This window comes from Schistocerca nitens, chromosome 2 (assembly GCF_023898315.1).
Source record: "Schistocerca nitens isolate TAMUIC-IGC-003100 chromosome 2, iqSchNite1.1, whole genome shotgun sequence".
NCBI lineage: Eukaryota > Metazoa > Arthropoda > Insecta > Orthoptera > Acrididae > Schistocerca > Schistocerca nitens.
Genome location: NC_064615.1, coordinates 1,183,422,398 through 1,183,445,269, shown reverse-complemented (window position 1 = coordinate 1,183,445,269; position 22,872 = coordinate 1,183,422,398). Strand labels below are relative to the sequence as shown.

The following is a 22,872-nucleotide window of genomic DNA, read 5'->3' as shown; positions in this document are numbered from 1 at the left end:
TGAGGTACCGGTACCTAAAAACAGAGGAGAATTAAAAGGAAGTACTGTGCCCTCAGCCAGACTTACAATATAAAATGTGAAACGATGATGGGAGGAATTTTTTCTGTAAACTGTAAGTCATCTTTCCAACAATTTAGCATGTTTCAAGGCTGAAGGGAAAATACATCCCTCAGTCTTTATCTAATAGCAAAAAGCAAAGAATGGAGACTCTTTAATGTGAAAGAATTCCAGAACTGGAAAGATTTTGAGAAGAATTTTAAAGAGAAATTTTAGATTGAAGGATAACTGCAGAAACTAACCCCACAATTACTGGACACGGCACCATAAAGCCGTAAAGGTGGTGGGTTCTGATTATATTTTGAATGGACCTTAAAAGGGTGAAGTTCTTAGATGGACCACAAAGTGGGAGTCATGAAAGGACAGTATTAATCAGTAGTTTGCTCATGTACATATAGGAGAAAATTATTAAATAGTATTGATCAAGGGCCACTCCAATTTTCAGTTACTTGGATATCCTTACTAAAGCTCATGAAGAAGAGAAGCATGGATAGAAAATCCAGTATTCACAAGGGGACATTACCACCACAAGGGACAGAATTTAAGCAACACAGTTTGGTAATGTGAAGAGAAAGGATACTGAGGGATCATATGGTGGGAATACTATAGCCAATGAAGAAAAATAACTGGGAACAGATCTTATGAAGATGAGGCTCCAGGGGTTGATCCAAGGGACACCACAAGGTAAAAAGAGATCAAGTAGTATATTGGGGAAATGGAAACAGCACCATGTGCCACAAAGAGTCGCCAATCATAGAGCATCAAGATTAAACTATTTTTATATTGCTGTAAACTTTGTACTGGCTGTAGTCTTAGGTCACAGAGAAATGTTTTTATAACTGTTGTACATCATTTACTGCCAGTAGTTAAGAAAGTGAGGTTGTTATGGAGCCATGAGTTCTTGTAATACAAAACTTGTTCACCATATGAGAATATAACTTTGTGTTTCTCAAGTCTTTAACAAAATGGAAAATAAACAGCAAATTATTCTGTGATTTTTCAAGAGTGATGAGAGAGTAGAGGAAGAGGCTCTGTACGCCAAATAATAATGAAACCAGGGAAGTGGTTCTGCTGTCATAACCAGTCACTGCTAATACTTAATAACTTGATCTATCATTACGTTTTTGCAAGTAGTATGTAAGTCACTCCTCCTTTTTATTACGCCAGCTCGCATATTTTTGGTTCTATCAATTTTAATAGGCTATCAGACTTCGAGGTTATGACAGCGTGGAGGGCAAACTTGCTACCGAGGTACACGACTTAGTTAAAGGAATTTTTTAAACGTGTGACTGCTGACATGTGCTCTATCTACACCTCCTACTTTTCTTGTCATAATTCTCACCAAAATACTGTTATGAGTTTAAGTGAAGTTCACAATGACCTGATACACTATGTGATCAAAATAATCTGGACACCTTGCTGAAACTGACTGACAAGTTCGTGGCGCCCTCCATCGGTAATGCTGGAAATCAATTTGGTGTTGGTCCACCCTTACCCTTGGTGATAGCTTCCACTCTCGCATATGTTCAATCAATCAGGTGCTGAAAGGTTTCTTGGGGAATGGCAGCCCATCTTCATGGAGTGCTGCACTGAGGAGAGGTATCGATATCAGTCTGCGAGTCTTGGCATGAAATCAGTGTTCCGAAACATCCAAAGGTGTTCTATAGCATTCAGGTCAGGACTCTGTGCAGCCCAGCCCATTAAAGGGATGTTATTGTCATGTAATCACTCTGCCACAGGCTGTGCATTATTAACAGGTGCTCAAACATGTTGAAAGATGCAATCGCCCTCCCCGAATTGCTCTTCCACAGTGGGAAGCAAGAAGGTGCTCAAAACATCAACATAGGCCTGTGCTGGAATAGTACCACACAAAATAACAAGGAGTGTTAGCCCCCTACATGGAAAACACGACCACACCATAACACCACCGCCTCCGAATTTTACTGTTGGCACTACACACACTGGCAGATGACGTTCACTGGGCATTCGCCATACCCACAACCTAACATCAGATCGCCATATGGTGTACCGTGATTCGTTACTCCACACAACATTTTTCCACAGTTCAATCGTCCAGTATTTACAATCCTTACACCAAGCAAGATTTCATTTGTCATTTACCAGCGTAATATGTGGCTTATGAGCAACTGCTCGACCATGAAATACAAGTTTTCCCACCTCCCATCTATTAGTCATAGTACTTGCAGTGGAGCCTGATGCAGTTTGGAATTCCCCTGTGATGATCTGGATAGATGTCTGCCTATTACATATTACGACCCTCTTCAACTGTCAGCAGTCTCTGTCAGTCAACAGACGAGGTTGGCCTGTACGCTTTTGTGCTGTATGTGTCCCTTCACGTTTCCACTTCACTACCACATCAGAAACAGTGGACCTAGGGATGTTTACAAGTGTGGAAATCTCATGTACAGATGTATGACACAAGCGACACGCAATCACCTGACCACTTTTGAAGTCCATGAGTTCTGCGGAGCGCCCCATTCTGCTCTCTCACGATGTCTAATGACTACTGAGGTCGCTGATATGGAGTACCTGGCAGTAGGTGCCAGCACAATGCACCTAGTATGAAAAACGTATGTTTTGGGGGTGTCCTAATACTTTTGATCACATAGTGTAGCACTCAACTTATTATACTTTGAAAACAAAAATGATTATTCCTATGAGCCTAATCACACTAGCTCTTTGTCCAGATTCATTCACTTGCAATATCTCAAATGTCTTATTCGATACAAACAGTTCTGGAGTAGTATAAGATACAGCTCACGTGTTAAGGAGAATGACATTAATGTATGAATACTGATTAATTAAATACCGAATTTGTGAAATGTGTTGTGAAAAAATAAGAATTTTAACTGTAATGTAAATAAAGGAAAAGGAGGAGTTGTTACCTATATTAATAAAGCACACAAGTTCAAAGACATTGAGGCAAGTAGATTTGTAATGATCACCACATAGATGTGTTTGCTCCTGAATTAATACTGAAAAATAGTCCACACTTGATTGTAACTGTTTATAGATCCCCAATAGCAAATTTTGAACAATTTGGATTCCTTACTATGCTATCTGTCAGACAATAGTAAGTTGGTTCATGGGGCGCTCAACTGCACGGTTATCAGCACCTGTACAAATTCCCAACCTTTTCTCAGTCCAATCTCACCACTTTCATGGATGATGATGAAATGAGGATGACAACACAAACACCCAGTCATCTCAAGGCACGTGAAAATCCCTGACCCCACTGGGAATTGAACCCGGGACCTCGTGCTCGGGAAGTGAGAACGCGACCGCGAGCTACAGACTCTATCGTTGAGACACATCAATAAAGGCCCTAGGGCAGGAAAATGTTTGATGAATCTGTCATGTCCACTACTAACATTTCATGATACACAGAAACAGTAAAATATATGGGGAACAGTAAAAGTAATTGCAGAATAATCAGTGAAATATGCAATAGTGGAAGCAGTTGAAGAAAATGATGTTAACAATGACATTTGCATAGCATGGTGCGGACTGTGACAGAAAAGTGGCCATCAGTCTAAAGGTTCTTGTGCGAATGCCATAAGTGTTGATACCGGGAAGGTGCTTGATGTTCAAGTATTGTCAAAACATAGCCATGTAGGCACGAAAGTGGGTACCAATACTGAACAGAAAGAACTGCATGAACACAACTGTCAGAAAACTTATGAAGGATACAGCAGAGGAATGGAAAGTATTTCAGCCATCAAGAACTTTCAGTGCTCTGAAGAACAACGTCTGGTTCGCTATGCTAAATTCAGTAGTGATGGTGACTCCAGTTCATTCAAATCAATAATTGACAGCAGGTCCTATGATGAACTACCAGCACAAAAGTTAGGATGTGTCTGTCATGCGCCAAAATGAATGGGTAACCAACTATGTAAAATTAGGCAGAACTTTTCTAGCAAAAAGTTTCAAGATTACAAGACTGTTAGTGGATGTTTGACTGAGAAAACAATTAACCATCTAAGCGAATGCTATGACCAAGCCATTAGAAAGAATAAAAACAACCTAGAAAAGCAGTACAAGAAACACTTTTCCATACAACATCAAGTGATGAGATGCCACTACACAGCTTGTGCTCAACTAATTGGTGTAAATACTGAAAAGCTGAGGCGGCAGGAAACGAATATACCCATAGAAATGCAACCCCTGAAGCTGTTGCAGAGAAACAAAGCCAGTATGTATAGGTCTAGCACATCCAGATCTTCTGAAGAAATGCCTCGCTGGAAACATTCAAAACGTAAATGACTCTCTCGACAACGTTATATATACCAGGATGCCATAAAACGTGTATTGTGGGCAGTCAGTGATCACCTTAAATTATGAAAATTCAGGCAGAAAAAAAGGTTCTGAAGAAATCTTGAATTAAGTATGGTCAAAATACAGAAGCAATCATAAGAAAAATGAACAGACATAGTCTCTGAAGCAGAAATTAGATTAGAAAGACAATAGAAGCAGTGACAGAGAAAGAGACTGCATTTCGTTGATCCTAAAAAAAGATGACAACGCTGAAGATGCTGCCTCTTCATTCAATAGTGAGTTGTCCTTTACTACAAATATCAAGTGATATTGTATTTACGTAGGTCAACAATGGCAGAGATAGCACTCATAGTTTCATGATTAAAAATAATTTAGAAAGTACATAATTTTTAAGGCCTTAACTAAAATTTGTATCTCCATTCATAACAAAGAGTGACACTTGATAGGAGATCAGTGCATGTATAAGATACAACACTATATGCAAAGTTTTGTCTTATCATCTCCAACAGTTCCTGAGAAAAAGGTATACAACTACAATAAATTTAACATAATCAGGATAGGGACCAATACTCCCCTTCACACCATAACATGACGATCCTGAAAAACACTGATCGTCAACTTATCTGGTGGCAATAGGGTGTTTTGGTGGCGATGAATATGTCTTTTCTCAGCTTGCCCTCTTCCTTTGCCTCAAGGTCAAAGTGATGTATGCTCCAATTGTCCTCAGTGCCTGACACAGTTACAGCAGTTCGGCAAGCAATTTACACTGTCGCCTAGATTGTGATATGCCACAGCCTTCAATTCTCTTGCTACTCCTGGTTCTTCACAAAGAGGCAGTCTACTACTTCATTCTTGTCATTCAAACTCCATCTGATCACAATGGAAGCATTTGGCCACCTGACCATCACCTCATATGACAGCCTTCTCATCCCATCCATAAGAACCTCCTGATCTGGGGTTCTGGGTAACTTTTCCATCTCCATCCCTTTTCATAAATCTCATCAATTCTATTCCTTCACATCTATTCCTTCGCCTTAAACCCTTGCCAGAAGAAGGAGCCAATGGCTCTGAGACTTGCAAACTCTATTACCTTTGCATGTGTGTTCACCTGCTACCACTTAGTGAGAAGATTTCTTTATCTCCTGAATTACATTATTTTCAAAATTTGATTATTTCCATTAAAAAATTAATTACATAAATTTCTTTTTTTGAAATAATAATTAAAACTTAAAGAGCACCCCTTGTACATTATGAAACCAATAAATTGCTACTCATTTTCAAATATGATAAACAGATTTAAGTTATCCATACAATTAAGTAAAAAACAAACAGGAGACACCACTATATACTCATCAAGGAAATCCTGATGAAATCACACTTGTCTCGCACATAGCATCCTATTTGCTAAGAACTGACTGTGAAATAAACTTTGCTTCATTTGCAGAATGAAAACCTAGTTGTTATTATTAACATGCTTTAGAAGTCCATAAATTATCTGAGTACGTGGTTTCAACTGCATTAATTTGCTCATATCATGTAATGAAAACTGTTCAGGCACCAGTTGCCATTCATTCTACAGATGACAGCCACATAATTAATAGTGTTGGTACAAATCCTTGTCACTAAATAATAAAGGGACCTCAGAAAATTTAGTCCCAGTTTTCAGGATGCATCACCTGATGTCCACCGTGACATGCATAGGTAGGATACAAGCTGTTGCACGGACTACATGTTCTTTATGTACACATACTTTATTAATGTGCACCAGTTCTTTACAGAGAGGCAATATGCTACTTCATTCTTTGTCATTCAGACTCATCTGACTACACGGGAATCATTTGCGCCACCTGACCACGACTTCTTTCTCATCCTGTTTAGAAAGTCTCCCCTGATCTGGGATTCTGGGTAACTTTTCCAAACACCACCCCTTTTCCTAAACCTCACCAGTCCTTTTCCTTCAACCCTCTTCCTTCCCCTCCAGCCCCACCCTTCTACCCGAAGAACGAGCCACCAGCTCCAAGAGTTCGCAAATTCTAATACCTTTACACTTGTATTCTCCTGCCACCACTTGGTGTATAAATATTTTGTTTTCGAAATTTGATTGTATTCATTAATAAACTGATTAAGTAACTTCAAACAATGGAAACTACAAGCCGGAATACCAACAATGTAAGTAAAAGATTGTTATATACTGTAAAGTTGCAGACAGGCACAACAAAAACACCTGTACACATTAGATTTTGGCTACAGCCATCATCAGAAAATGAAATGTACACACATTCATTCACATAAGAAAGACACCTCACACATACATGACTACCATCTCCAGCAGCTCGGACTGGAAAGCAACTGTCAGGTACAATGGGAGCAGCAATATAGGGGGGAGTGGGGAAAGGAATGGATAGCAGTGTACAGGTGGGGGCAGAGAGGAGTGCTGTCTGGCAGGCTGTGCAGGAAGTAGACTGCCAATAGGTGCAGCATGCGGAGATTGTGGGCCTGAGACGTAGGGGGGAACAGGGAGAAAAAAAGGAGAGGAGTGGGGAAAGATGGGCAGGAATGTTGGCATAGGGCAATACACAAAGATGGTGGGAGACAAGAAGAGGGAGGAGGTGATAGGACAGACAGAGTGGAAAAATGTCGGTTGGGGGAAATGGGGACAGTATGTTATTGTAGGTCAAGACCAGGATAATTTTAGGAGCAGAGAATGTGTAGAAAGGATAACTCCCACCTGTGCAGTTCAGAAAATCTCATCGTGGAAGGAAGGATCCAGATGGCTCAGGTACTGAAGCAGCCATTGAAATTGAGCATGTTATGCTCAGCTCCATGTTGCACCAGCTGCATGTTGTGCCACAGGATGGTCTATTTTGCTCTTGGGCATAGTTTGATGGCGGTCATTATCCTGATGAACAGCTGGTTGGTAGTAATTAAAATAGAAAAAGCTGTGCAATGACTGCAGCAAAGCTGGTATATGACATGGCTCGTTCCACAGGTGGCCCAACCAATGATGGGGTAGGATAAACCTGTCTGTTGTTGTCTTCAGTCCAGAGACTGGTTTGATGCAGCTCTCCATGGTACTATATACTCTGCAAGCTTCTTCATTTCCAAGTAACTACTGCACCCACATCCTTCTGAATCTGCTTAGTTTTTTCATCTTTTGATCTCCCTGTACAATTTTTACCCTTCACACTGCCCTCCAATACTAAATTGGTGATCCCTTGATGCCTCAGAACATGTCCTACCAACCGATTCCTTCTTCTAGACAAGTTGTGCCACAAATTCCTCTTCTCTCCAATTCTATTCAGTACCTCCTCATTAGTTACATGACCTACCATCTAATCTTCAACATTCTTCTGTAGTACCACATTTCAAAAGCTTCTGTTCTCTTCTTGTCCAAACTATTTATCATGCACATTTCACATCCATACATGGTTACACTACATAAAAATACATTGAGAAAAGACTTCCTGACACTTTGACATGTCTCCTGTACCATAATCACATGATTTGTAAGTGTATATTATGAGACTAATAAATCACAATTCACAATATACTTGATGTTAACAAATTTCTCTTCTTCAGAAATGCTTTTCTTGCCATTGCCAGTCTACATTTTATATCATCCTTACTTCAACCATGATCAGTTATTTTGCTCCCCAAATATCAAAACTCATCTACTACTTTAAGTGTCTCATTTCCTAATCTAATTCACTCAGTGTCACCCGATTTAGTTGGACTACATTCCATTATCCTCATTTTGCTTTTGTTGATGTTCACCTTATAGTCAATGTTGCTTCACGTCCTGGGTGTAAACCTGAAATTTACCCCACACATGACCCCTGGGTGGTGCTAAGAAGGCAACAAAACTGGCAGCCAGACAATCTTTCTAGATCTCCTGGCTATTTGAGAAGTAAGGAAATGACTCATAATCACATTGAAAGCCCTTCTCAGGGCCAAGCATCTAGGAAACTTGGAACAAGTATTAAAACATGCCAATAGAACATTGAGGGCATTAGTAAAACCAAATGCCAAATTCTTCAACAGTTATTGATTAAGCACAACATTGACATGGTTGCCCTGCAGGAAACACACACAGATAATGAAGATCAACTATGTTCCAGAGGAAAAATATCAGGATACGATATCATTGGTGCAACATAGCACCATGTGTATGGAGTAGCCACATACGTCAAAAATAAAACAGAAAATGCTCACATGCTATCCACTTCCACAAATGAAAATATCCACCCTGTGATAATCAAAATAGGTGAACTGGTCATAAGTAACATTTACAAACCACCAGGATCCGCATGGCCAGCAGATGTTCTCCAATCACACTGCCATCCCGCAGTCTTTGTAGGGGATTTTAACAGCCACCACATGTAATGGCGATACAGAACAACTGATACCAATGGTGAAGCCTTAGCAAACTGGGGAGAAGAAAACAACATCGACCTCATTTTCGATGCTAAAGATCGTGGTTCCTTCAGATCAGCAGCTTAGAAATGAGAGTACGACCCAAACGTATGCTTTGTCACAGCTGATGAAAATCACCAGCTGGTCAATGCAAGCCAAAATGTTTTGCCAGATTTTCCTCACAGTCCACACTGACAATTCCTAGTAAATACCAGCACAAGTATTCCATTGATAGCCTCAACTCCTTGACCCAGATGGAATCTACAGGAAGTGGATTGGAGAGCTTACCCTGAAGACCTCGATAAATGCCTGGGATGGATCTCTCCATCTGCTGACAGCTATAAATGCTTAATGGGAGCAGTCATCAGCACAGCAAAAAAGCATATACCTAGAGGATACTGCAAAGAATACATTCCAGGCTGGGACGAGAAACGTGAGGAACTGTATAATGACTACCAAAGCAGCGGTGACAGAGAAATAGAAGATGAACTCAAACACAGCCTTTATACTGCGTGACAACAGAATGGACGGAAACTGCTCAGGCTATGGACTTTAAATTATCCAGAAGAAAAGCATGGTCCCTGCTTCAAAAACTGGGAGGAGACAGCCGTATCACTCGAGAAGAAAAAGAAACATCTAAAAGGGTAAACCATCAAGAGACCACAATATGCATTAAACATGAACTGAGAAAGCTAAAAGCAACAGCCAGTGTTGACACTAAATATTCATGCGACATCATCACCAAAGAGATCTCGTCAGCAATGAAGGACACTAAACCAGGTAAAGCCCCCGGGCTTAGATGACATCCTCCCAGAGTTTCTTATCAAGTCTGGCAAATATATGGAAATAAGGTTAGCAAAGTTCTTCACATCACCACTGAAGGCAGGAAACATACCCCAAGAACTTAAACGTGCCATGATAATTGCCATCCTAAAGCCAGGTAAACCAGGAAATCTTCCGCAAAACTACCAGCCCATAGCACAGCTTAGCATGGTGTACAAACTTCTGGAACGAGTACTACTTAACAGGATCGGTCAGACAATACTCACAGCCATCCCAATAGAACAAGCCGGCTTTTGTCCCAACCGAAGCTGTGCAGACCAAGTCCTGGCCCTTGCAACACTTATTGAAGTGGGATTCCAAAAGAAATTAAAAACATCTGTGGCCTTCATTGACTTGTCAGCAGCCTATGATACTATCTGGAGACAAGGCCTATGCTATAAACTGATGACAAAAATTCCCCGTCAAAAAGTGACAAAGCTTACTGGTAACAGAGGATTCCAGGTCATCATGGGAAACAAAGTCAGTAGCCAGAAATTGCTTGAAAATGGTTTGATCAAGACTTGGTGTTAGCCCCACTGCTTTTCAGCTTATACATTGCTGACATGCCAGACACAGCTTGTAGGAAATTTGGCTATGCTTATGACTGGGCCATTGCAATGGCTATGCTTATGACTGGGCCACTGAAACAAGGCACACCTATTTTGATACAATGGAAGAAACCCTTACATCCGATCAGTCTGCCCTGGCAGCATACTTCTGTAAATGGAGGCTTAGGCCTAACGCCACAAAGTCAGAACTAACTTGCTTCCACCTCAATAACAGAGAAGCCGACAGAGCTCTGGAAGTATAGCTTGACGACACATGCCTCTACCACAACAAGGAGCCAAGGTACGTTGGGGTTACATTAGACAGAACCTTATCATTAAATCACACCTTACAAAAGCAGCTGCCAAGGTGAGAACAAGAAACAACCGCATCCATAAACTCTGCAGAACCACCTGGGGATCAACAGCAAAAACTCTGAGGATGTCTGCGCTGAGCCTGGTATACTCTGCGGCTGAGTACTGTGCACCAGTATGGCTAAACAGTAGTCACGTGAACAAAATCAACACCACGCGCATTATTTCAGGAACCGTTAGGTCTACACCTAAAATATGGCTACCTGTCCTGTCATATATCACCCCTAAAAATACAACAAGAAGCAGCCTTGGTCAGGGAATACAACAAGATCGAAGCAAACCCAGAACTACTGGTAAACATTGATATACCTGATCTGAGTATCAAGAGGCTTCATTCAAGACATCCTCCTCTTGCTCTCGACAGCATCACTGGGACTGACATCTACTCTTGGAGAAGAGAATGGCTCCAAAATGCCCCAACAACTTGCCACCTAATGACTTGTATTACTGAGGCAGTTTCCGAGTTTGACCAATCATACAAGATATGGTCAACTCTGAACTGACTATGAACTGGGCATGGAAGATGCGCCGACTCACTCTTCAAATGGGGACTGATGTCTTTGCCAGCATGTGACTGTGGTGGGCCTAAGCAGACCATCAAACACATCAGAGAAGAATATGCCAAAGCATTCAGTGGGGACTTTGAAGAATTCCCCATGGCATCCCAAAAATCCATTGAATATATACAAGGACTAGATGTTAGTCTGCGAATATATATAACATTATGTAATGTAGAATAACATGGTCCAATACTGAATTGTACTTAAATGCCGTATATTAAATAAAAATAAATATAGCCTCCTTTCAAGACACTGTCCATTCCGTTCAACTGCTCTTCTAGGTCCTTTGCTGTCTCTGACAGAATTACAATTTCAGTATATTATGATAGGTTATCAAAGTGCTGGTGAAGGATGTGGTTTGGTTGTCCCAGTCAGGGTGATCAAGGGTGCACTCCTTTGTGACTATTTCTTTGGGGTGGTGGGAGGATTGGGGGTGTATGGGGAAATGGCACAGGAGATCTGTTTGTGCGTTAGGTCTGGAAGTTTTTGTCACTGCAGATAAGCAGCCCTGGGTGGCCTGGTTATATGGGATGTGTGGATGAGATGGTAGCTGTCTAAATGCATGTACTGTTGGTGGTTGGCGGGTGGAAGTCAATGTCCAGAAGTTAGATAATTGGCAGAGGCCTTCTGAAAGTGGTTACTGTGATTCATAACAATTGTGATGGAACCTTCATATGCGAGTTCCTACCTGATTAGGTAAGGATTTGTTCTGAGGTTGTGTAAGGGTATTCTTTCTTCTGCTGAAAGGTTGGTGTTCTAAGGAAGGGGCCTGGGGAAGAATGGTGAGCCAAGTTAGAGGACCTGGAACGTGACCAGCAGCTAGTTTGGTTGCGGGGAGGGGGGTAGTGATGGTACCAACTGGAAGAGGCCTGGTGCAATGTTGAGATTAGGTTGGGTTCGACTGTAGGGATTGGTGGCAAAGAAGTTTTTCAGGATGTATACATGGACCAAGAAAAGAAATTCATGGATTTTCTCCAGATCTTCCAGTTAAAAATACAATTTCTCCCAGATGAAAATACACTTTTCCCACATTAAGTGACAGTATACTTTCCCTCGGAACTGTAAAACTTATGAATCATTTGAATGTTTATGGTTTTATACAGTAGCTTAGGATTTCCCAGCACTTTAGAAAATGAAACTCTGGGGAAAAAAACATGTTTTGGAAAGTTCTTTGATGTGCAGCAACACATACACTGCATATTTTCATATCATGAAAGTATAAATTCGCATTCTACCAAAGACCGCATATTACTCTCCAAAGCGTTGAAATTGAGATTGCGATGTGCTTTTGTAAGCCAGTCATAGCTCATGTCATGTGTTCTCACCAGCCGATGGCAGCGGATATTCAGAGCATAGGACACATGATGTAGTCAGCCCATAGCAACATCACTGTTAAGTAGTGTGAACACACAAATAGGAAAAGATAGTATACATATTGCTGCTACAAGAAAAGAAAAGCTTTCAGATATAGTATTGGTCTCTAAGATTAGTAAGGTGTGAGAGAAGATAAGCTTTCACATATAATGTTGATCTTTTATGCACGTTTTTCACTTTAAGATATATCACACAAATGTGCCAGTAAAATGTTTAATACTGTCATAAATCTCTGATCTTCTGGCCTCAAAATTCTTCCAAATTGATTGTCATCAAGAAGTTGATTTTTAAATGAGAGTCAAATGCTCTGTGATTTAAGAAATTCATCACACATTCTGCACATAGTTCATCTTGCATCAAAGGAAATTTACTTTGAAAATAATGGTTTTCAAACCACAATTCGCAATATTTTCCCATGATCTGTTAGAAATAGATTTCTTCCAGCAGTTGCTAGAGAGCGGCAGATAAGAGGCATCACCGCAATTGTGCAGCTGCGATGACATAGGAAGCCCATATGTGTAAAACATTAAAAGATCTTACATTATGTCATAAAAGAAACAAGACATCAGAGGATACTCCATGAGCAACGGAATTTTGTGAACCATACAAAAATGCGTAATTTGCCTTAAACTGCACATTTGTATGTCCAGACTGGCAACGAAGTAGGCCTCGACCTGATATTAAGTTCTTCAGTGTGGTTTTCGGGATGCAAATTTTCTCGGAGTACCAGTACAGTATTATCTCGTATTGAGTTCTTTATTATGGTATAATGCCATACATGCTAGAAGATGAAAATGTGCACTTGAAATGCAGCAAACAGTTGAAACTAGCCAATAGTGTGGTAAACACTTCGTTTCAAATAAATCGGCTGCCTCAGTGGAAAAGATAGATAAAAGCTGAATTTCTTTAGCAAAGCAACATAAGTAATTCATTATTCTGGAGGGCGACTAATTCTTGAATGTCAGAAAGGTGGAAATAAAATCAAATCCGAAAGTATTAACATATTTTAGCTTTCCGTAATTATGTGAATGTATTTTAATTCACTTGATAGCTCCCAGCCACAGAAATCACTTTGTTTTCATTTGATGTGAGAGCAGTAAATGAAGAGGAAACAGAAAGATCACTAAATGTAAACACAGATCACATGGAGACTACTCACCCACCTCCATCCCCCTCCCACTCTAACAGAGACTACTCGGACCTATGATATTTCCAACTTGGGCAATACCAGATGGTGGCGGCCCCCAAACCCATATCCATTGAGCGTTTGAAATAGGACAGGACGGGGAGGGGGAGGGGGAGGGGGACGGGAGGGGGAGGGGGGGGGAACGAGGAAAAAAAAAAACTTGCAATTAATACTGGATGGGATTATTTGTAAACAGAAGAATAAGAACTCTTCAGAAAATTCGGACTCTTTATTGCCTATTAGCTAATAACTTGCTGTTCTGTGAGACAGAAAATTAAATATAGGATACATAAAACCAGTAAAGGCATGAGACAATCCCGATAGTACACATTTCTTCAGTGCTTAAATCCTAGTGTTTTTTTTTTCTCTCTAATCTTGCTACAGCTTTACATGGCGTGCTTTCCTTTCTGCGAAAGAACCTGTTACTTCATCAAAATTCGTCAAACGGTTTTGCTACATGAAAAATCGAAATGTCGTTGTCTAATACTCAGAAAGCTGATAATACAACTAGTACCCAAGACTGGTGTGGTTTCTTGATCTGATTATGTCTATTTTGTCAGTGTCTGCTAGATAAAAGAAATAAAAGAAAAGAAGCCTTTCTAATACTGCAGCAATTGTAACACACACCAAATAAGCGAGACTGTTTTGGTAATAATGGTCATTTTTATAATATGACAGAATATAATTCAAAAAGTACCAATGTAAAATGCCCATCTGGCCTACTACAAGAAGAAAGCCTTATGTTAGGTAATAGTTCCACATTTCATTCATACGCTCCAGTTTCTCAAGCATGAGATCGAAAAGAAGTAGTAAAAAATTTTTGGATAAATTTTGAATCATCTTATTCTTCCATAATATGTGTGGTGTTCACGTTTCTTCTTCTTCCTCATTCTAACAAACAATTCTCATCAATAATTCTGTAACTATTCCTACCATTGCCAAAACTCATTGTCCGGTTAACTCTACTAACCCTACCAGATTCACCCGTTTAGTTATCCAGCGATTATTCTCCGATTAGACATTATTACACATTCGTACAAAGTGTTTTCCATGCTACTCCCACAATATAACTTAAGCGCCTGCTAGCCAGGGACTATACAACTTGTCCTTTCTAGTTTAGCGACCCGACCAAAAATTTTCTGTCAAAATTTCATTTTCGTAGATACACCGAGAAGATAATATATAATCTTTTTTACCTGTTATTCCTGCTAGTCATTTATTTCCACTCTGGTAGTCTGAATCTATGGACTTTGCTAGTAATTACAAAAATGCTGATCATTCACATACCCAATCAATCACATAAACAAACAGCAGTTGGCAATCACCCATTTAGCTTTATTCTACTCAACTCGTACAGCCCCGTTCCCTTTTGTCTGCAGGAAAGTTTATTTCTAGATGCGATGAGTATTACCCTGGCAGAACCATCATATACACTATGCACGCATTCAAAAATCAACTTATGATTCATTCAGAAATCAACTTAGAATGTGTTCAAAAATTTTCAAAAACCAACAGGGATGCTTTTCAAATTCATTTGAACAATCAATATACCTATGTTCGCTAGATGCTAGGTGCTTTGTGACACCAGGCTTTCTTCCTCAAGAATATGAATTTGCCTCCTCCCCCATCTCTTGATATGCTTGAGAACTTTCTTTTCCCACAGTTGGAGACAGAGTCAAATGACTTAATTTACCAACAGGATGGGGCACCACCACATGGGCATCTGGAAGTGTGGGAATTTTTAAATCTAAGGATTACTGAACGATGGATCAGTTACTCTGGACTTCCAAGGTCACGGGACCAGACTGTATGTGATTATTTCTTGTGGGGGCTTAGGACAAACTTTATGTGCCTCCATCACCAATAATAATTAATGAACTGAGACATCACATAACAAGAGCTTTGGAACATGTAATTCAAGACATGTTCACTGCAGTGTGGGAACAATTTGAATACCACATTGACATATGCTGTCCATCTCAAGGGGGCATAATGAACACTTATGAAAAGGAAACTTTTTGAGTTTACTGTTCATCGGAGAACCAAATTCATTGTACATGTTTATTACTTTCAGATATATAGATGTGCTAAACTGGATAATCCTTTTTGCTACAACTTGTGCTATGATGTTCCGTTGCAAAATTCTATTTCATTACTAACTCATAAATTAGCTATTTCCAGAAATATGCTTACATACAATATTTTCCTTTTTATGTTTTAGAATCTCATTTCAGACTTTTTCAAAGTAGTTTTGATATACATCAGATATGTGTCTCTTTAAACTTTCCTGGCACATATGTTGTAAATAGTCTTCATGGGTTTGCCGTGCGGCAAACTTGTGAAGACTATTTAATACGTCAGATATCATAATGTGAGGTGAAACAAAATGTTTTATGGTGGGTGTCTGGAGACTATATTCCATAGAGTATGTCTTAATGATTTACTGTCATATTGAGTAAGTTAAAAGTAAATTAGAATTACAATTAATATTTACCTTTCCAAATCTTGTAACATTTGAATCAAATCCTTTGCTGAAATGCCAGTCAATAATGGCTCCAAAGATTTTTGTAAGTGTATTGTCAGGAAAAGAATCAATGGATATTAACATCAAATGCCTTATGAAGCGTCCCGTGATTTCATTTGATCCACCCCCAGGAGGTCCCATTGCTCCAACAAAAAGCTATAAAACACATATAGTATTAAAGTTAAAATTCAAAATTATTTGATTTTATTACTTTGAGAAGAAAATGTAAGGAGAAATTCAGGGAAAATAGCAGGTTCACCTGAAACATCATAACATTTTCTAAAATAATGATATATCATTTCAATTATTCTGAGAATTATTATTCTCGAGTTCTCACAAAACTGACATGTCATAATGTTACCATTCAAACTTTTGTTTAGCGTGAGTGCAATGTTCACCTAATTTTACAAACTGAACATTATTTATTTATGTATTTATTTAGTTACATTATTATTCAATGTCTGCTGCCTTTGGTAATTCTGAAACTAAAATTTCATTATACATTTTAATTTTGAAGACAAAGGTCACATTTGTGCAAATTACTTTTCAGTTGTGCTACATAGCCAACTCATTCACTTGAGGAGCATCTCATTATTGAATTTCTGCTCTGATTAGCTGAATTAATAGGTTCAATGCAAGTATTTAAACTTCTGAAGTTAGACAAGATTAATCTTAGTGTATTTACAGGTACAGTACTGTTAGCATATCTTTACCTAGAATGTAATATGTGTTACAGTGAGGAAATAGGTTGCAACATCTCTGTACATCAAAATTATGCTACAGTATTTAGTTTTATTCCTTCCTGTCGCAGACAGATGTCGAGAGCTTCAAAGGAACTGTCTTGTGCAGTATTGGTATAAACTTGAAGCTGTAAATGGTGTTAACTGTTTCTGTTGAAGAGCATTGGGGCCTGTACAATCTGATAATCAAAGCTAAGTACAAGTATACAAGCTGTCCGAGATACGTTGCAAGGATCATCGAGGGATTGTGTAGGGTGCCTTGAGAAACAAATTGAGGATAGGAATATGTGTTTGGAAACATCATCTAAAAAAAGCTGGCATCTGACGCTAGGCCACACCTTTGGCAGCAAACGTCAATCCGTACGCTGACACACCGTAGGTGGAATGTCTTGCAATGCTATCTGTTGTTCAGTGATTGCTACTGAATGCCATGATCACCAGTGGAGAAGATGGGACTGCTGTGTAGATACGCCTTGTGCTATGTTACCTTGGGGGATGACGGTTTCGCACAAGGGGTTTGCATCTGAAGTGTGTTTTTCAACTGTACACCAAAAAACACTGGAGATTTTAGAGGCTTCCAGGAGAAAAATAAACTCCTTCTAAAAGGACTTAACAGGATCAGAAATTTTCACAAACTCATTTGTGCAACTACAGACCTCGTCTCAGAATAACTTTGTAGGAAAATAGATCAGTTTTAATCCTTGTACTAAGCTATTATGAATCACATAAAGTCAAGTGTTAGTGACATTTGTAGCAAGGATGGCTGAATTCACTGGCCCATAGTGTGAACGCTATGTTTTTCGGTTTGGAGAATGAAACTCCAAGACAACTGTACAATGCAATTTTCATACCTAGTACATTAAAGATACTCCCGCTAGTCTTATCACTTGTGAATGGCATAAATGTTTTTTTAGAACTGGGCACTTGGTAAGTCATAAAAAATTCCTCTGGTTGATCAAGTGTGTTAGACAACACTGTATAGAAAGTGAGGCAAAGGTCTGTTAACAGTCCTACAAAACTAACTGGGTATAGTTCTCGTGAGTTGGGCATTCCATGTGTGACTGTTTGAGATGAGATGACATGTATTGTAAAAACTAACAATGATACAAGAACTTAAAGAAGCTAATAAGATTGTTCATAATGATTCTCGTGGAAAAATATTAGTGATTATATAAAATGTACATTTCACTGGAAATATTATCTTTATTGAAGAGTCAACATTTGATTTAAGTGGTAAAGTTAAAAAACACAACTATAGAAACAGGAGCAGAGAGGAATCCATGACAAATTGTGGAAAATGTTCATGACAGCCAAAAAGTTTATGTCTTTTGAGCATTGATCATGAGTAAGGTTCGTGGGCCTTTCTTTTTCCGAGAGAAAAAAATCACTGGAATAGGGAACTTACATTTGCTGGAAAAATTATCAATCCCACTCACTGATGAAGTTGATCATGAATGCAGTGTGCATTTCATATCACCCATGTTTCGGATTTGCTTAATAACCACTCTCCAGGTAAATGGATTGGTTGTACAAGGTGTGTCTAGGCTACAAACATGAGAAATTTTTATTACTGGAATTTTACAAAGAGGCCAGCTTTCTCATTCATCACCTTCTCATTGATGCATCAACAATCAACAGTTTTATACTGATGTAGGCCAAATACTTACATGCACGTGTGAAAGAACAAACACTGTAAACAATCCACAGCTGTATGAAATACTTCATAGTTTATTGGCTGTCTGCCAATTCCTTGACATCAGCAGTATGAGGTAGAGATTTACTGCCCAATAGCGACATACGAAAATTTGTTCTGGATGAGGACTGTAGCCCCAGTTACCCACTTTTCATAAGTGATCACTTGAACTGCTTGGGGTATCTGTGCACAATTCCTGGACAAACCCAAACCTGCTTATGTAATGCTGTCTACATCCTTATACCACAGTCCACTAAATTCACAAATGCCAAGCAATTCTCAATCAGTGAACAAATGTAGAAATAATCTGAATAGTCATCAGGACAGCCTCTCTGCCAATCAAATCACATTGCAGGATCACTTCGGTTTTGAGACTGCAGGGTCTCTTAGCCACAGCCAAAAAAGTCTCTTGCTTCGGTTCCTAGCCACCACCAGAATAGATGCTAAATGACTTGGTCTTCTTTGCTTTTACATATCCTTTCTCCTCCAAGATGAGTCTGAGGATACTTTCCTCATCCTACCGAGCTTCATCATATAGTTCCCCTTCTCCAAGGGTAAACAAACTTATACGTGGTTTATATATAAGAGAACCACATATTAATTATTAGGTGACACTGCTTTCCAATCCTGACTACATCCCGAAGAGCGAGTACACGGTGAAGGTCTGCTGGCTAAAAATCCATCACACATATCTGACCTGACATCTCTTGATGCTTTTCTTGTAGGGATTCATCAAGGGTACTGTGTTTGTACCAAACACACCAACTTCTCCAGCAGAGCTCATAGTAAGAACCATACCACAATTAAATGAGTTATGCATGATGTGGTGCTGGGTCTTTTCACATGAAGCAGACCAGGGTGCATTGGGACTGTTTCCATATGTAACAAAATTTTATGGGAAGGCTCCATAATGTCTTGAACATATTTGTACAAAGTATCAGCCCTATTTCTCCTTTGGTTCCATTTCTACGGCTTCTCGTAATTATGGGTTCCAAGTTTGGACCATAGCTCTATATCTCATTTGGTTCCATTTCTACAGCTTCTCATAAATGTGGGTTCCAAGTTTGGACCATCTAAATGCATAATAATGTGCAAAGTTAGGGTATCAGTTAAGATGCCATGCTTTTGTACACTCAAATGACTTTTTGTGCTAAATAAGAATCTATTACATATACTGACAGCTGTACTTCTTCAAAAAGGCAGGAAATTCACTGAATGAATGAAAAAGGACCCATTTCCAACCACCCAAAAATGATAATGTTATGGGTGGTTTCAGCCAATAATGGGATCATGCTGAAAGAGCAGATACCAGAGACGCATATTACAACAGTAGAAGAGTTAATGGAGGAACTGGATCTAAAGCTTCATGGTTTGATATACCACCATTTTATTTTAAAATACCAAAGATCATATCTGCAGCACCTAAATGAAAATCTTGAACTATTCATTTACATTTTGCTGTGAACTATTCATTTGTTTTTTTTTTTTTTTTTTTTAGGATACTGTTCAATGATTTCATTGGGAGAACAGCCAAGCCACATTACATCCCTATGTAGTTCATTTTGTTGGTAAAGAGCTACAGGGTAAGTGTCTATATTAGTAGCAACTTACTTTGTTATGATACCATTCCAGTTCATACATTCGTACATTCGTATGAGGCTCATCAAATATTTGAGGATAACAATATGAAGTACATTTACTACTTTAGTGATGGATCTACAGCCCATTATAATAATTTTATTAAGTTATACCCACATGAAACAAACTTTTGTATCTCTGATGAGTGGAATTTCTTTAAAAGCAGCTATGGAAAATCCCCTTGTAATAGCAATGGAGAAACAGATAAAAGAATGGCACCTCATGTTAGTCTGCATTTTGTTGTGAACTGGGGGTGTCCACTATGATGAAGCTATTGCTGCTGATGAAAAAGGGTAATACAGCTATCCCGATAGGATGGATGTGTGGGTCCTAGGGTAGCCCAGAAACAATAAAAGTATCACAGAATTGTGAATTGTAAAATACATTCCTCAAATTGTTAACACTGGTTACAGCAACTGTAGAATGTAGGTTTAATTTATGTGTTCTGGTGGTGGTGGTTAGTGTTTAACGTCCAATCGACAACGAGGTCATTAGAGACGGAGCGTAAGCTCAGGTTGGGGAAGGATTGGGAAGGAAATCGGCCGTGCCCTATCAAAGGAACCATCCCAGCATTTGTCTGAAACGATTTAGGGAAATCACAGAAAACCTACATCAGGATGGCTGGAGATGGGATTGAACCGTCGTCCTCCCAAACGCGAGTGCAGTGTGCTAACCACTGCGCCACCTCGCTCGGTATATCTGTTCTCCACTGACTATAGTTACATTAGCATAAACTAAATAATGATCTCTGAACTAAAGTTGAAAGAAATCTAATCTTCTATCTTGATGCAGCTAATCTAAGAACAGTTCCAAATTAACAATACTCACTTTTTAAAGGAACACACTGCCATTTGATAGTTTTATTGTTTATTAAAGTACAACCCAAGTTTCAGCCTTTTAAGCCATTTTCAAATATTTGATTGTATGCCTTTAACATATATTGCAGGACATTTAACATGTTGTCATGCTCAAACTTGGTCAAAAATTAAGAAAAATATTAACTCCCCACCAAATGCCAGATGTGGAATCACTATTTTGTAAGAGATCAGAAAATAATTGAAGGACCACATCACATTTAATAAAAACAGGCTTACATTGGTAAATAAAAGATGAGAACATGTATCTAGTATTTAATCTTAGTATCACTATGTTTTAAGGACATAAACAATAAAACATTCAAATGGCAGTGTGGTCCCTCAAAAATATTGTATAAATGTTGCTCAACCAAAATCAGTAACAGTATTCACAAGGAGAGATCCTGAGCAGTGGAATCAACTTTTCGAATCTGTCTATACAGCGATGTGGGTAAAGATCCCAGGTATCACACACTGCAGCCATTCACCATGATGGGCCCCCATTTGCTAGTAATTGAAGGAACAAAAAAATTAATCGAAATTTTGTGTGACACTCAATAGCGTTAAAAAAGTGGAATTGGCTAGTCTGGTTGTATGGTATAATGGATAGTGTAACAGGAACACATGCAGGAGGTAGTAGGTTTAAATCTTGGCTGATGCACTAAATTTCTTAGTTTTTTATTTTTAAGTTTTTATTAAAATTATTACTCTATTATTTTTATTCAGTTAATTTGTTTAAACGTAACTTTTTGTTTCTAGTCAATTGTCACATTCAGAATGAGATTTTCACTCTGCAGCGGAGTGTGCGCTGATATGAAACTTCCTGGCAGATTAAAACTGTATGCCCGACTGAGACTCGAACTCGGGACCTTTGCCTTTCGCGGGCAAGTGCTCTACCAACTGAGCTACCGAAGCACGATTCACGCCCGGTACTCACAGCTTTACTTCTGCCAGTACCTCGTCTCCTACCTTCCGAACTTTACAGAAGCTCTCCTGCGAACCTTGCAGAACTAGCACTCCTGAAAGAAAGGATATAGCGGAGACATGGCTTAGCCACAGCCTGGGGGATGTTTCCAGAATGAGATTTTCACTCTGCAGCGGAGTGTGCGCTGATATGAAACTTCTTGGCAGATTAAAACTGTGTGCCCAACCGAGACTCGAACTCGAGACCTTTGCCTTTCGCGGGCAAGTGCTGTACCAACTGAGCTACTGAAGCACGACTCACGCCCGGTACTCACAGTTTTACTTCTGCCAGTACCTCGTCTCCTACCTTCCAAACTTTACAGAAGCTCTCCTGCGAACCTTGCTGAACCAGCACTCCTGAAAGGATATAGCGGAGACATGGCTTAGCCACAGCCTGGGGGATGTTTCCAGAATGAGATTTTCACTCTGCAGCAGAGTGTGCGCTGATATGAAACTTCCTGGCAGATTAAAACTGTGTGCCCGACCGAGACTCGAACTCGGGACCTTTGCCCTTCACGGGCAAGTGCTCTACCAACTGAGCTACCGAAGCACGACTCACGCCCGGTACTCACAGCTTTACTTCTGCCAGTACCTCGTCTCCTACCTTCCGAACTTTACAGAAGCTCCCAGGAGAGCAGGAGCTCAGTTGGTAGAGCACTTGCCCGCGAAAGGCAAAGGTCCCGAGCTCAAGTCTCGGTCGGGCACACAGTTTTAATCTGCCAGGAAGTTTCAATTGTCACATTATTTTAATTACTGTATGAACTCTGTCATTTGTTTCATTTTTCCTTTATGTAATTTAAATGAATATGAATTTAATTATATTTAGCTATTA

General features: G+C 39.4%; 1 protein-coding gene across 1 annotated transcript in view; it reads right to left on the bottom strand.

Annotated features, from left to right (window-relative positions):
- Positions 1–22,872, bottom strand: part of LOC126235648 (dynein axonemal heavy chain 3) — a 1,245,905-nt gene that overhangs the window by 601,391 nt on the left and 621,642 nt on the right. Inside the window, exon 34 of the mRNA XM_049944362.1 lies at positions 16,123–16,308. Within this exon, the coding sequence (XP_049800319.1) occupies positions 16,123–16,308 (186 nt within the window). The remainder of the gene's footprint in view (positions 1–16,122; positions 16,309–22,872) is intronic.